At 35.2% G+C, this 17,538-nt stretch overlaps 1 protein-coding gene and 1 pseudogene across 1 annotated transcript; one reads left to right on the forward strand and one right to left on the reverse strand.

The window, feature by feature from the left end:
- Positions 1 to 943: 943 nt before the first annotated feature.
- Positions 944 to 9,160, forward strand: LOC149172235 (FRIGIDA-like protein 3; annotated as a pseudogene).
- A 7,140-nt stretch (positions 9,161 to 16,300) lies between these two features.
- Positions 16,301 to 16,997, reverse strand: LOC149172236 (uncharacterized). The gene is made up of 2 exons (XM_089427673.1): positions 16,770 to 16,997; positions 16,301 to 16,596 (listed from the first exon to the last, which is right to left on the reverse strand). The coding sequence occupies exons 1-2, from the start codon at positions 16,838 to 16,840 to the stop codon at positions 16,380 to 16,382; spliced, it is 288 nt and encodes a 95-aa protein (XP_089283799.1). The 5' UTR covers positions 16,841 to 16,997; the 3' UTR covers positions 16,301 to 16,379.
- Between the last annotated feature and the right edge of the window lie 541 nt (positions 16,998 to 17,538).

Raw genomic sequence — 17,538 nt, forward strand, 5'->3', positions numbered from 1 at the left:
AGATTTACAGAGGAGGGCATTTCCAAAAGTACGTAAATCTAAAAGGCCCCATCCACCAGCACTTTTTGGTTTTGATATAGAAGCCAACTTGACAAGATGAATTTTGTTCTGAAATGCATATCCTCCCCAAAAGAAATTTGCAATCAATCTGTTCATATGGTTTATAGTGCTAGCTGGGAGATAAAAAATATGAGCCCAATAGACTGAAAGTTGAGAGAGGACGGCCTGTACAAGGATGAATCTGCCAGCTAGAGAAAGAAATTTAAACTCCCATCCTGAAATCTTTTTATAAAACCGCTCCAGAAGCCATTACCAATCCCTTTTTGAGTTTCCTTTTGCCTTTAAGGTGAAACCCAGGTATTTGAAACCTTGCTTAATTGAAAAAGGAGCAATACTCATCAGTTCAGATATCCAGAGAACAATTTCCATATTTGAATCATTGTGAAACAAAGAGGATTTTTCCTTATTGATAACCAGACCTGTAGCTTTCTGAAATTTAGAAAGAATATCATTTATGCATATCCATGAGGCCTTACAAAGCATAGCAAAGATAAGGACATCGTCCACAAAGAGATTATGAGAGAGGGAGACATCCTTACAAATCTTTACCGGGCGGCATCTCTTCTCTTCAACTGCTTTATTTATCTGCAAACTGAGAGAGTTCATTACCAGAATGAAGAGCAGAGGGGAAAGGGGACATCCCTGTCGGAGTCCCCTCTCCGCTTGGAAGAAAGGCGAAGGAGATCCATTAACAATCACTGAATATCTGACATTCTCAACACAGCACATGACCCAATTGACACTTTGTGACTTCAGTCCAATTTTTGCCAACAGGATTCTTAAAAAACCCCAATCCACACAATCATAAGCTTTTTGTAAGTCAATCTTGAGAATGGCCGCATCCATATTCTTTGACAGCATTGTGAACAGACTTTCCTGAGTCATGGCAACCACATCCAAGATAAAACGACCCTTTAAGAAGGCATGTTGGTCCCCAGAAATAAAGGAATTTAGAATAGGTTTCATTCTATCCGCAATGATTTTTGAGGATAATTTGAACATGATGTTGCAAAGCGAAATAGGCCTAAAGTCATGGAAGGACTCAGACCTATGCTTTCTCAGGAGGGGCAGGGCCCCGCTGAAGAAGCTATATATCAACATATATTTACAATTTGTACATAGTATAGATCATCATCAGTACAAATACGCTGTTATAGCAGCTTTGCAGGATTCAAAACAGGTCGGGGGGTGTGCAAACCATCCGCCCCGACCGTCACATTGTGCACATCGCGTGCACTCAGACCTATGCTATATATATATATATAATCAACTAGGTTGTTGAAGAAATATTTATTAATTTATTAAATAAAATAATAATTATTATTATCTTAATGATTTAATTTAAAAATAATAATAAAAATAATTTTATTTTTATTAATAAAATTATAATTTATTTTTATAAATTCCATAATATATGTATTAAATAAAAAAATAATACTAGTTAAAGAAAAATTTCATGGATATATTTATATAATTATATTTATTAGGATGATTTTAATACAATTAAGAATATAATTATTTTGTTTGTAGAAATGTTAAATTTATATGCAATATAAATTTAATATTATAAAGAATTTATATGAATTTATGTTAATTCAAAATTTAACATTATAAAGAATTCATATGAATTTATGTTAATTCAAAAGAGAATTAAAATTTTAGAGATATAATTTATTTTTTTCAAAATTTTCATTTAAAAAATCTTTGCATTTTAAGAAATTTGATCTCTTTCAATTGCTTTTTAACCCAAACAAAAGAGAATTAACTCTATCACCTTCCATTCAGTGAACCCAAACTAAAGAGAATTAACTGTGTCAACTTCCATTCAGTTAGATACTTAACAACAAATTCAACTAATTAAAATAACACTAAAATTTTATTCCTTTCCAAACTTAATAAATTACAAAAGAAATTAAATCTATGCCAATTTTAGTATACAATTACATTCATTAATAAATAATTTTAAATATTTGAAACTTTAAAAAATATTTCTCTATTAAATCACTTTAAACATCAATAAAGTTCGAATAACAACTTCATGGGATAAATGTGTTTTTTCATGCTTTTATTGGACAATAGTTAACCTATATCATTGAGAGTCTTAAATATCTAGGTTGAAAATAATATATATATATATATATATATATTTATATTTATATTTATATTTATATTTAATGGTGAATGTGGTTTTTAATAATTTATTTTAGTATACAATTACATTCATTAATAAATATTTTTAAATATGTGAAACTTTAAAAAATATTTCTTTATTAAATCACTTTAAACATCAATAAAGTTCCAATAACAACTTCATGGGATAAATGTGTTTTTTCATGTTTTTATTGGACAATAGTTAACCTATATCATTGAGAGTGTTAAATATCTATGTTGAAAATAATATTAATATATATCTATATATATATATATTTAATAGTGAATTATATACATATAATGGTGAATGTGGTTTTTAATAATTTTATTTTATAATTTGGAATAAGAATTGGCTTATATCATTGAAAATATATTAAAAATAAAAATAAAATTATATTATATTATATGATATGCTAAGAAAAATATTTAATAAAAAAAGAATGGTTAATTAAAAGTTTATAAATTATATTATATTATGAAATATGAAAATAAATTGTCAAGTCTTACCGGCACAACCCGTTGAGAATGGGTTTCCTTAGAAAGGCTACCCTAGATCAAATTTTATAGGGGGTGGTTGTGCCTTGTGCTAGGAGAGGAGACATGCTAAAAAATCAAGTCATCTTAGCGTTAGTGTGGCCTAGGCCCGGTGCCATCCCCCGGTAATTTTGACGGATTAAATACCCCTACTGCTCCTAGGTCCCATGCGATCCCCCGGTAATTTTGACGGATTAAATACCCCCACTGCTCCTCAAGCCATGGGTCAAGCTTGGAGGATCACAGAGCTCTTAGGAGGAAACACCTACTCTTAACCATTAGGCTCACTCAAGCTATATGTATGTTTATGACAAAAATGTAAAACCTTGTTCTTTCTTCAATTACATATTTTCATAATGAGAATAAGCACCCCACACAAAATGGTGAAACATTATTAATTGTCACATGCTAAAGAAATCTAGCCATTTTAGGGCTAGTGTGGCCTAGGCTGCGTGCTATCCCGAGTAATTTTGATGGATTAAATGCCCCTAAATCGCTGCTCCTCAAACCACAGGTCAAGCTTAAAAATCACAGGCCTCTTAAAAAGAGAAACCTCCTTTTAACCAAAATCAAAACTGGAGAAATTTTACACAAACCATACATACATATTTATTTATTTATTTACATATACATATAACCAGACAAATATATATATGTTGCATATACATATCAAAATGAAATCCAAATATAAAATGTATACACAACATCGAAGCTAACAAAATAAAACATAGGACACCGGATTGGAAACTCTAGGCCCGCAAGATTAAAACAGAGTAAGTCTGTATTAGATCTGAGCCTGTAGTGAAAAAACCAGGAGGGAACCCCAGGCTTTCCTTTGATAAACAATAAGCAGCACAAGTATGTTCCAGGTAGATGTGTGTGAAACAAATACCAGAAAAATGTTGAATCAGCGTTCAAGCCAGTTTATCCAGGAAGGAAGCGAGAAATTAGAAGATCTAGTGACACCATCAATGATAGCCTTTCAGTCCCCGTAGATTGAAAGCCAATCCACCTTGTGTAACCTGGCCAGGCCATGTATGGCAAACCCCAAAAAAGCTAGCCTCTCAACACAAGTATTTAAACCCTCTCCACCAAACCAGGAAAATAGCGCTGTCTGTGGACAGAAACACAAGACCGCCCCACATCCACATTTATCTGCCTGGGATGCCTCATCAAAGAAGCACGCTGCGAACTAAAGATTAAAATAATTCTTCATGAATTAGCCCCTTCACCCTTACCCTTGAAATTTTGCCAAGAGAAATCACCCCGAAATCAATCCTCTGTTTCATTTATTTTCCAACAGCTGCAAGTTCCTGGAAAATTCAGACCGAAACTGGTCCTCTGTTTCATATAATTCCAAACAGCTACAGGTTGCCGGAAAATTTAGCCCTAAATCGATCCTACGTCTCTTCTATTTCCAAACAGTTACAGGTTGCTGGAAGACTCTGCGGAAATCGATCCTCAGTTTCTACACGCAAAAGATAAGAGGCTGGTTCTTATTCTTTGCTTGGCAACCTGGAAATAGAATTATCGTCCAGAATTGTGAAAATATTTTCATGTTATAAATTTTATATTTTACAGACAAATGTGAATCTCAATAACTGATGCAGGGGCATCATATAGATATTTTTTCCTCCACTTAGAGGAGGAGTCCTCTTCTGTTTGTGATATTTTGATTCAGGGAATCTGCTTAATGAAGAAGTTATGCCAGGGTGTCTTTAAAGGGCAGATGTAGAAAATTCGTTAGGATTAGGTGGAAATAGCTTCTAGAAATAAAGACAAATGTAATTAAGGGAGAGGGCCAAGAAAATGGAAATTAGGCGAAATGGAGAGGTAAAGGGATTCCGGAGTTCGTAGAAATTATGTGCAGAGCCTTTTCATGAAATAGTGTATTTCCAAAATGCGTGTGAATGTTTCCCTCTATTTATGTGATTTCAATTCGAATCAATCCGTGTGTAAACCTGTCGCGGAGTGTGAATTCTGTCGATTTGAATGGGGTCGAAATATATGCATTTATGATGGAGAAACGAAAGTAATTTTGCTATCGCCTTTCTTATTTGTTACAGAAAGTAAATATTTATTGTAGAGTGAAACAGTCCAGGTTCCTAACTTCCAAGTCAGGTTTAAATTTGGGGATTGCGTGGGATTGAGATCAAACATTTGAACAGACCTGTGGAACACCAATACACAGAACAATGGATCTATAGGTCGATTGCAAAGGAAACGCCCAGATTCTCCAACCCTGGTGATCGCTGGTCTGTATATTCCATTGAAAAAACAGGGGGTGAATCTTCAGTTCCACTGAACCCCCAACCGTAAAGCATTGCAAAGGAAATACATCAAATGTCGTTATATTTATGGCTGCAGAGAGGTCAGAGCGTCGATCCAGTCTAGAGAGACATATCAGAACACCAAATGCAAAGCCAAAGTGTTGCAGTGAGGCACCAATTTTGTGGTCTGTGCATGTGAAAGATTAGAGTTGCACTGTGTCACCTCATGGGTGTGCGTTGAAGCATAAGGTTCTTTTCTTCTATCTGCAGTTGGGTATCCAGCAAGGTACCAATAACTGCTATTTGCATTCTCTTTATATAATCATGCCTTCCTTTTCCTTCTATTTCATTCAGTGGTTGATCTACCTCTTTAAATTAAGAGGTAAAAACTGGTGTCCCCCTTTTGAATCCTCAGTGTGACTTTATATAATCATGCCTTCATTTCCCTTCTATTTCAGTCAGTGATTGATCTATTCTTTAAATGAAGAAAAACTTTTTGTTAAAGTTTTGCTGGAAGTGATGGTTGACTGTGTTACCTGGAAAAACTTGAAGTTTATTCTAGAAATGCCTTTTTGGCACTGGGATGTGTAACACTGCTATGTGATGATGAACGCATAACCTTAAAATTAATGTAAATGTTTTCTAATTTCAATATATATTTTTATTTTTAAAATTAATGTAAGTGTTTTTTTCAAAAGTAGTGTATCATTTTAAAACTAGCATTTGCACCAAATGTTGCAAAGGAAACGCCGTAAGGCATAAATTGAGGAACAATTCCGACATGGGAATGGGAAAATGTACATAAAATGCAGATATGTAGCATAAATGAGATTCTAAAGATGTATAGATTGAAGCTTATTTAGGGTGCTTAAGTCTATATTTTTTTTAATTATTGAATTAATATTGCATATAAATCTCATAAAATTCAACCAACTTATAATTGAGGGCTTTGAGCTCTAAGTTTGTCTTTGGGTCATTAACATGGTAATGCACTGTCTCAACCACTAAACCACATAACAACAAACAAAAGACTACAAAATGTTACGATCATTACTATAGTAAACCCAATGACTCTACACACAATAATTTATTCTTTACTCGAAGAGAATATTGCTTAACCATATCCACAAAAAGATTGCAAGGTGGAAAGCATTATGCAGAACATAATCTCTGTTATTATAACTTGTAAGTTGTAGCATTGTTCCAACCAATAAAACTATCTTCACATTTTGGAAGATCAAATGGAAATAAGTTTTTAAGAATTCAATAAAAAACGTCCAAGATCATTGGATCACATGATTAATGGTACCCTGTCCTATGAATCTAATATTTTTATGCACTTACAATTAAGGGAGAAAACAAGGTCCAAACAATGTATACCACAGGGACCAATAAATAGTATATTTGCTAATCCTTGCTAGGATCAGAAAAAACAACATTACTTCTCCTTAAATCCTTCACAATCAAATTATACAATTGTTGTACAACACAAGGCCCATGTTGTTGTCAGTAGTTCTGATTGAGAATGCGACCAGATTCCTTCAATCTGATACAGTGATTAATGCACCAATTATACAATTGTTGTACAACACAAGACTCATGTTGTTGTCAATCAAGCAATAGTTCTGATCGAGAATGCGCCAGATTCCTTCAATCTCATATAGTGATTAATGCACCAAACACAGATGTACTAGTTGCAACGACTTTTATATCATTTTGCTGATGTTGTCATGTCAAAATCAATGTGATACAATTAAGTCACCTTTAAGAAGAACCTCATTGCAATTTCTATACAAGGATGTCTGTCTTATCATTACTCATTCTAATTTCACCTCTTTTATTGTCAGACTTCACGAATTAGCTTCCAAATGCTTGCTTCATCCACAGACCAGTGAATTACCTTTTATAAATATTTTGTTTGAGCATTGGAACTCAATAACATTTACAAAATTATAAAAAGTTTATCTCCAATCAATTTCTTTTCTTTTCTTTTTCTTTTTCTGATTTCCACTTATTATTGTTATATAAATATCTAAACTCATTTTATAATACTTTAAAAATAGAAATTTTCAGATATTATAATCCCTAAATCCTTTCTTCCCATTCTTAATGACTTTTGCAATTGGAAATAGGGCTTTGCAATTAGGTTCCCTCTGCATTAAACTCTGCAACTGACCCACCACGGTTAGTGTTGGAGTCCTTGGAGGGGTTTTATTCTCTTGAACAAAAGTCAAGTGACAAGAAAGAGTTTGGGCTCCCGGCTCTACGTCGGGCCTGTACATTATTACTGGAATCTCTTGTACCTGTTTTGGCAGATCCTATTTTGGGTGTTGAACATCCAGTTCTGCCCTTAAATATAAAGGAGCAAGCCAAAAGTATTGCACATGAATGGAAGTCGAAGATAAACCTTGAAGGAGATGTTGCCAATGGCAATTCGTTGGAGGCCCAGGCCTTCTTGCAACTTCTAGCTACTTTTGGAATTGCGTCAGAGTTTGATAAAGATGACTTATGCAAGCTTGTTCTTGCATTTGCACGGTGCAGGTAGACACCTGAACTCTGTCGTTCCCTTGGACTTGAATCAAAAATGCCAGGTTGGTTGGCTGGTGTTCTGTAATGTTAGCCTCAGTGGCTAGGCTGGCAAAATTTCCATCCATTTTGGTAGATAGGTTTTTTGTTGTTTTTCTGGCATTCATGGCTAGCTTGGTTTTTTTGAGGGACTGGTGGATTTTATCAGTATACTTGGTTGTGGCTGATTGAGTTGAAGATAAATTTTGGTAATCTTGGCTGTAGTAAACCTTCCCAACATTTTTTGTTTAGTCCAGTGAACGGGTTTCTAAGTTGACGGGGTTGGTAGTCTTTTCTTTAGATCTCAACATTTCATATGCAAGGCAGATACTGAGTGGTCTCTACTAGGTAGACATCTTTTTATGAGGTAGAAAGTTGTATGTAAGTTATTTTGTTGATATTAATAAAGGCACCTGAAGATGATCAGCTATGGTAAAGTGTCATAAGGCCTTTCATGAGTGGGGAACTGTTTACTTACGAAAATGGTCTCAAGCTAGCATAACTGTTATCTTTATTGACAAATCCGTTGAAGTTGTCTGTATTGTTTTTTCTTTCACAGTAAACTGTCTTCTGGTATTTCAAATGTTTGTGACATATTCAGATTAACTGAAAATTTTGTGACAATTTAATGTAGATGTTGTAGAAACCCTGGTCAATAGTGGAAAACAAATTGAGGCAATCAACTTTGCTCATGCATTTGGGCTGACAGAGAAGTTTGCACCTGTTCCTTTGTTGAAAACAAATTGAGGCGGTCAACTTTGCTCATGCATTTGGGCTGACAGAGAAGTTTGCACCTGTTTGCTTTGTTGAAGGAATATCTGAAAGATGCTAAGAAAGCTTCCCAGGCAAGTTTAAAAAGCGGGAATAACTCTATTGTTGCACAAGTACGATTGTATTACTGTTATACAAAATGTCTTGTTATGTGATGATCATTTTGGCTTAGTATTGTTGGTTATATCGGAAGTTCCTTTTTTGACCGATATTTTTATTTGCTGCTACAGAATGAAGTAAATACAAAAGAGCTTTCTGCTTATAGAGCTGTTATAAAGTGCATTGAGGAGCACAAACTTGAATCGCAGTTCTCACCAGATCCTCTTCAAAAGCGTGTAGCTCAGCGAGAGAAAGCTAAGGCTGACAGAAAAAGGTCTGCAGGTGCTGTTAAGTCTCAACCTAAGCGTCCTCGTGCTAATGGAGGAAATGATGGTGTATATATGCCTCTGTTAAGTGCAGATGAAAGAACTCCGACTCTTTATGCTTCTTCCAATGGTGCAGACAGAAGCTTTTATAGGTCTTTGGATAGAGTACAATATTCTGGTGCAGCTCCAGGTGTTACATCCTACAACCTACAGGGCCAAAATGCCTATGACAGATCAAACCAAGGATTATATGGAGCAGGCTATGGTGTTGGAAATAGGACTCCAGTCTCGCTCTCAAGGCCATATATGTATCCATCAGATAACATGGGGCCTTCGTTGTTGGGTTCCGATTCTTACAATTCTTCTACTAATTACAGCAACCATCACTTTGGCAGTAGACTGCCTGCCCCTCCTCCAGCTTATCAGTCTTCTTTTATACATTAGGTAGGTACGGTGCTTATCTTACCGTGGTCAAGCAAGTTCTGATCTTATCAAGCCCCATAAAACCTTTTCTATTGGATGTGGCTGGTAGTAAGCACTTAGCTTTGAAGAGGTTTTTTGACTTTGTTTCTGTAAATCTAAAAGATTGGCAAAGTTCATTTGGCAGCTTTTCACAATTGTCGGTGGTGTTTTCTTCTATTAAGGAATCTTCTATTAAGGAATTTTATTTTTGTATGGTATTGAGTGCTTCATCACTTTCCCAGGTTACTATATATTGTAGTGTTTACAGTTCAAAGATGATTCTATGCATAATTTTGGTATTTTTTTATTTGTTTGACAAATCAGAGAGGATCAATCTGTCTCTTTGTGGAAGATTAAAATTTGGTGAATAATATATCATTTGTGATCTTGTTCAGAGCTCATAACACAAGACTTTCAATTGCATTGTATGCTGAGGGCTGGTCTTGTGCTGAATATGATTTAATTGTCCACTTGCACGTTACCTCATTGGTACCTGTTTACTCTACGCCTATGAAGCGAATAAGCCACTTTATTTGAGGAAACCAAAGATTTCAATTCAAATCTTGCAATCCAGATTTCAGCTAGGATAGTGATTCTTAGGAAAGCTATATACTCTCTTGATATTGGAGCGAAAGCAGATATGCTGGCTCTTAGGCATATGTTTTCGGGTATACAATGGTTAATTTCAGCCACCGTGAGGATGTATGCAGACCATTTGAATTTATGCTTCAACAAAATGGTCACATCCATTTACATAAATGAGTATGTATGCACACTGTTTGAACTTACACCTCAACCAAATAAATGCGAAAATCGATTTATGGAAACAAATCGATGCACATATTGGTTTTGTATTGCTTGAATTGTTATTGTAAATTGGGAAATGAATTATTTTATGTGGAAGATTAATTTGACTGGAGAAATAGCAAAACAAATTGCGTGTATGAATTATTAAATTCTGTTTTCGAAGTGTTTTGCGGAGTTCAGTGGATTTTCTGTCATGCAAATCCATTTGGTATGGGTTGTGTGAGTGCCTGTGTAGTTACATTCTTCATTTACTTTCTATATATTTGGCAGCTGGAAAATATATTTTGAAGCAAAATGAATTGGCTTGAGCTTGCTAGTTAATATGAATATTTCAGCCATATTAAACGCGTTAGAAGTGAGGAACGCGTTTTAGTCAAGCTATTTGGCATGCTTAAAAGAAACCAACAATGGCGACTGACCTCATTTTCAGTTGATTTGAAAATTAGTTGACTGGTAATGCTAGCTAAATATAGTTTCTCATTAATGGAGTGTTCTACCAAAAAAATCGTCCTCATTATTTTGTTGTCGCGTACTGAATTAATGATGGAATTGAATGGAACCGTTTTAATGGCCGTTAAATGAACCTTTGCTTGTATTCATTCTACTGCATTACCCCGTGTTCGTATAAATTTCTCAGCCTAGATTTTTGGAGAAATTCCTGAAACAAGTTTGTTTCTGTTTGCTTTGTCGGTGTTAAGTTTTTGCTGATTAACTCTAGTTTTGCCTAAGGTACAATGTATGCTCATTATGTTGATTGTGAACTTTAAAATGGTACCCATAATGGGTTCAATGGCGGTGTGAAAACCCTTGTGAAGCACACGCTTAAACGAAGCAATTTGCCTTTGTTTGAGGTTGTGCACAAAGTGTTTGACGAAATACCTATACTATAATTTGGGCTAAGGCACTGCAATGCATCAAATATCGCTTTTCCTGTTTGAAATCACCACTGTACACAACAGAATTTTGTGTTGCATCTTCCGCGCATACATTTCTATAATACCCAATCCCAGATGGGTAAACAATTACCTATTTTCACAAAAGAAAAAACAGGCTGTCTTTCATTATCATAAGAAAAAATAGTTACAATATTCACCCTTCTGAAATCCAAAATGACACAGTACTACAACTGCTGCTCTATGCATAGAGCTCTAATCTGCTTAAGGCTGGGCTTACATGATAAATTTGGGTTTACATTAGCAAAATCTCAATTTTGATAAAAGAAAGACAGAATTACAAAACCTCTCAACTCAATAAAAAACCCGATGAACATCTTTCCTTGTTTATTTCAGCGATGATGATACTCTGTCTCTGCTTTAGAAGGGCAGACAGACAATGCAGTGTATACCATTATATTTGAAACATCCAGAGCTACAAATGGATCCATTAAAAAAATAATTGTAGCTTATTTCGCCAGCATGATAGATCTACCACGTTTCGATAGTAGATCAGCCACCATATTCTGCTCTCTGTAAATGTGGGAGAATGTGATGTGCTTGAAGGACTTCGCCAGATCTCTAATATAACACATCCAATGGTTAAACAATCACTTACTCTTTCCCAATGGAAGTATATCGTTTTAGAAATGAGTTAGACTTCAAATATTGGCTTAATGAATTCTCATGGTTTTATCCTTTCATTCCGCCATGCAAAAATAAAATTCCTGTAAACTTCTTGGCATGGGGCTGTTTCTTGCATGTGAAAATGCACTGTTTATTGAAAATACAACTGGAATACATTAATGGAAGTAACGAGACCAATGGGAATTTTTAAAGAGATGATACAATACAAAAATCTTGGGTGAAAATGCAATTGCCTTTACATCTACTTGTTCACATTGCTGTACAAAAGGTAAATAGTTCAAATTTGACGATACACACGGAATGGATTAGTTACTCTTTTCCTATAAAAGTAGAAGCTTTGTTTTTGAAATATTGGCTTAATGAATTCTCATTATTTTAATCTTTGATTCCGCCCTGCAAAAAAACTCTTTCCTGTAAATTTCTTGCGACAATAGGCAATTTCTTGTGTGTGATAATAGACTGTTTCTTGTAGATCCTGCTATGTTGCAGTAATTGAGTATCAAGACCGAAGGAAAATTTTGAAAAGATAGTACAATATAGAATGGTGAAAATGCAATTGCCTTTCAATGGATTTGTTTATATATTGCTTTGCAAAATAGGAATGGTTCAATATGTGACTTATAGGTAGATGGTTTAATGGTTTAATGGATGAATCTAACTTAGGTTAGGATTCAGAACAATAGAGAGAAGTAAATATAATAATTAAGCAACAAATATTCAAACTATGTGTACCATGATTTATCTTAGAAAATCTTAATTGCAGAAAAACCAGTCAATAATAGATCTATTATTGTCTTTGGCTAAAACACAGCCATGCTGGGAAACACTCTGAGCTTTCACCGCTCAACCATAACTCACTATAATGAAGAATCCTCTAGCCTTTTAATGACTTCAACTACATATAATACCATGAGCTTATTACCATGGGTCAGCGATACCTATACCCAAAATCCACAACCGTTAACACAATCTCAATTCCATTCCATCACATAATCAAGTTTATCTAAGAACATATAACTCTTGGAACTAATGTTGGTTCAACCGATAATAAGTTTATCTAACAACATAACTCTGGGAACTAATGTTGGTTCAACCGATAATTTTACTAAACCCTTGGAAATGTCACTTTTAAGTGTTTTTCAAACACATGAAAATGTAATTATATTACAACATTTCTCATGCTCAACAGTAGAAGTGCATCTAAACTTGATGAATGAAAACTGTGATAGATATAAGGAAAATAGAAAGTTACTACCAGGTATGTGGATGCAGGTAAGGAACCAGAAACCGTGACAGAGTTGAGTATGACATACAAAACAAGATCTATAGACATAACGAATTATTCAGACAATCTGAATATAACATATAATAGATAACACATATAATAGATGCATATAATTTCTAGATGGAAATGAAGAGAGAATATAAAAAGGATGAAAATTCTGCCAGCGCTCGAAACAACACTACCCAAATGTACCTACAACATCACTACCTATTGTTGTTTCTCACCCCATTGAGAATAGATTCACTAATGGATTCCCACAGTTTGAAATAGAATCCAAGGCATCAAAAGGTAAACCTAGGATACCCACTTATTCAAGACATGTTCTCTAGAGACTGTCACTTTGCATTTAAGTAATTTCATTCATCCTCTTATGCAGATCTCAACAAGTTTCCTTCAACCGATCATCTTGGGTACCTGCTTGAGGTACTGGAGAATAACGAAGATGAGCCTAAGCGGGACAATGATGATCAAGAAAAGTAGAGACCATCATCCACAGTCTGCAGTTCTGTACAATAAAGAACATGACAAAGATTTACTTAGAAAACAAGCTGTCAATAATGGATTCCTGGAAGTAGTTGAATAGAAGCTACTTTGTTTTGTTTTGGTGATTATTATAAAAAGGTAATGATCAGTGAGTTTCTTTCCTTGCAACAGCTATGGACATAACCTTCCAGAGAGTCCATTTTCAAATCTTAATGGATCCAATGGTATTAAAACAATATTATATACTACAGAGTAAACAATGGGGAACATGCCCACTATTTCCAAAGTTTTAACACAAGCATCATCAAAATCTGCTATCGATAAGGAACTTACTTGTTCTATATGTCTGGGTACTTAGAATATTCGTTTTTTTTACATTGTTATTTCAATGATTTATCTGTATTCTAACAACAGACAACAAAATCTGAAACTTCTACCCATAAATCTATGTGCAGATGTCGTTGTGGAGCCGAAGCAATTAGCATGTAGCCACTTATTTTGTTTCAAATGTGTGCCAAAGGTGAGATAAACCAAGCACTCATTTGCATTATTAAATCCATATATTTTTGAAAGAACATATATAACTGATTCAGGCTGCCATTTCTGTGAATTCTGTTGGTGCAGGTAATTAAATTGTCTGAGGAGTGCCCTATCTGTGTGCAACACAAGGGCAACCAGGGCTTTAAACTTTCTGCAATGAGAGATTTACAATTTGATTATTACCCTTGGGAAAGAGAGCCAGTCCCACACCAAATGTGTCGTAGTTATACAAAATATACATCATGATACTCAGCTTGGTCCATTTCTCAGATGGCACCGGGTCTAAAATATAAAACAATTTGAAAATAGTGCAAATGCAATCCTTTGTACCTATATGAAGATACAGATAATGTACACAGTGCCCCGAGATACATCAAGGATTTTATCAGTATACTTGGTTGTGGCATCTGTCACCTTTAATACCCTTCCAAGGCCCTATTACCGATTACAGTATGGTGCCCATTCTCAAGCTGTCAAATGAATGAAATAGTAAAAACCTACTAGTTGAAATTGTTCCATGCTTGCAGGCTGACTATTTTGTCAGTCTACTCTTCATTCTTAGCACTTGTGCTGATGCATAACAGATTTCACTCAGATAGGAATCCAAAGTTCACAAACAACTTCTCGTGGCTCTCAATTAAGAGTGGAGATACTCACAGGGAACAGTAATCCGGGAGCCTATAAACATGGCGTTGAAGCATTATACTCAATAAGCACTCTGTTTCGTCTGGGAAGCAATCGTACAGGAGAAGGTGCCCTGGAAATATTATGAACACTATCAATTTCATCAAAATTATAACTAAATGAAATTCACCAAAATTCTAACGTGAGGGAAAAGATAAGATTTGATAATTTTATTAATCTGAAACCAATGAACATAAAAGCAGGTAAATCGGACTTTAAAAGCACATCAGTATAAAAACAAGTAGGATGCCAAAGCAGATCCTATACCTAGGCTATCAAACCCAAAAAAACTAAATAAGTATGTAGAAGAAAGAGGCACAAAAATGTGGCATCAAAACAAATGTATTCTAGACACAGATGAATAGAACTTACCGCAACCAATAACAGCCGCAAGCTGAAGGGTAGGTGTTGGAGCATACAGGAAGGGGGAAATAAAATGGAAGACAGTTTGTAAACGAATAGTTGAATGGTGGATAAAGATCAAATCCATGAGACATGCCAGCACGTATTCCCGCATGGAACAATCCTCATGATAGAGTGCCGTCTCAAATATAGGTAGAAGCCTGAAAAAAATGAGTCTGGAATTGAAGCAGCATGAGCATGCCAATTTAAGTGGCAACAACCTAGTCTCTGAATCTTTAGATTGCAATCCATTTCCAAGATAAATTGCTAGTCTAGACTTCATCAAAGCTTCCTCCTCCTCCTTTGCCTCTTTCTCCAGCACATACTAAAAATCACCAAAATGAAATAACCATTAACTTCTGAACATAAGCGTTAAACGCTAAACCCTAAACCCCCATTTTTAATAATAAATCCTAAACGTTAACACTCGGCTACCTTCGAATTATAAAATCTAAAACCTGCACTCTAGAACGGAGCCGTTTGTTGTTGACGTTCTCAAGTCTAAACCCTAGACTCCTAAGTCAGATATGCAGTTTAAAATACATCATTTATACTCTAAACACAATGTTAATGGATCCTTAAAACCGAAATCATGAACCCCAACCTATCGTTGCAGTTTAAATTCTAAGATATGAATCACCAACCTGGTAGATCTCTACTGAACTTTGAAATTTAATCCTGAACCTTAAATGAGGTAAATTAAATACCTATAAAAGACGATCTTGATCGAAAATGGAGCTGCAAATCTTCTCCTCCACAACATAAAGCATCTTCTCCTCCACAACATAAAGCATCTTCTCATTCAAGGATTTGCCAAACCCTAATTCGAACATTGCTTAGGGCATGAAAACTGAAATCTACAATGCATTTGGCGTAATCCACCAAACTCTGGGCCTCGACAACGGAATTGGCGTTAAGGGCTCGGTGGAGCAGCTGAGAGCAAAGTTGTTTGCGGGTACCGAATGACAAAACAAAACCCTCAGATTTGAGGGAATCCAAAATTCCGCTCAGGGCGCACAGATGGCCCGCAGATCTTTGCACTCGGACAAAAAATTTAATAATAAAACAGTATGTCAAATTCAAAGATCCATTTCATCCCAACCTCATAACTTAAAAGCATCCATCTGGCAATCTGGCGTAAACTGGATCTATGGCAATCTGGCGTAAAATGGATCTGTGACAGTGTGGGCGAAGAAGCAATCACAATTATTCGTTTGCTTAAAATAATGGTACTGGAGGACAACTTCGGATCAGAAATATAATATATATATTTTAGTTTATCTGGAAACCGTGTACAGTCGCATGAACGGTGAGGAACAACGCAAGAAATCTCAGAAGATGTCCCTTGCCCCATCCTACATCCGCTCTGTCTTCGGCAAGGGAATCCCTGATGTTAATACTAAACTATTCTTCTATTTTCTTATTTTCTGGAGGAGAGCAGCTTCTGCCTCAGCTCTGCAGTGTCGGTCTCACCGAAGTGATCCTCCAGAATCCAGTTCCCCGTGGCCGGATCCCTCATCCAGAACACTGTTCCCTTGTTATTTCCTCCACCTCTGCCTGCCTTGCTAACCTCTGGAAATTCCCGCCCCGCCGCACCGCTCGATCTCATCGCTTCGGCCGCCGCTGCCGTGTATTGCCTGCAAAACACAAAGAAAAAACAACATCTAAGGCTCATTTTTCTGTGGCGGTGTAGAATACAAAACCCTAGCGCTACTGGCCCTAATTTCACCCAACAAAATTTTAATGGAAAAATAATGCAATATAGACTTCATTTTGGTTACTCCCGGAAAGAATATGGAAAAGTGCATACCGAGCATGAGAAATTCTGATGTCAGAGAGCAGAGAAGATAATGTGCTCGCAGATAGAAACCGCCTCGCCATGATGAAAACGGGACACAAGACAATGAATCTCTGAAGAAAATGGAGAGACAAAACAGAAAGTGTAGGCAGTGGGAAATGCCAAGGAAATCGAAACTCAGGGAAGCCATCACTACTGTCTGCGAAGGGTTTCGAGCGGGTAATCTCTCCAGCATGAGATAAACAGGGAGTTCAACCAGCGCTGTTTAAAATTCCAACTGATCCAACGGCACAATCTCTTTTAATCGTCTAACACATCAGATCAATGGTCGAAAATAGGACACGGTGGCATATAAGGGAGTTCTTCCCAGAGGGAAACGCCTTACGGCGTAAATATATAAGGCGTAAATATATGAAGTAAAACATATTATGGAATAAAACATGATCGAGGTTTTAGAAATTACTTGAATTTTCAATATATTTTAATTTAATTATATATTTTAGTTCGTAAATAATTATATTATAATATTATGTAATTTAGTGAATTTTATATATTTTATATTTAATAATTTGAATTTATATTATAAATTTTTAAATATGGTTTAAATTGTTTTTATATAATTAAATTTTTAATAGTTTTTTTAGTTACAATTTTTTATATTTTAAGTAATTTTATCAATAATATTTTTAATTATATATATATTTATTTATTTATTGTGTTTTAAAAAATAGAATTTCTTTTACACAAATTTAATTTACAAATTTTAAGTTATTTAATTAAT

The sequence above is a fragment of the Pinus tabuliformis genome, chromosome 4_2 (genome assembly GCF_031772625.1).
Source record: "Pinus tabuliformis cultivar Carrire ecotype Pingquan chromosome 4_2, CPIR1, whole genome shotgun sequence".
NCBI lineage: Eukaryota > Viridiplantae > Streptophyta > Pinopsida > Pinales > Pinaceae > Pinus > Pinus tabuliformis.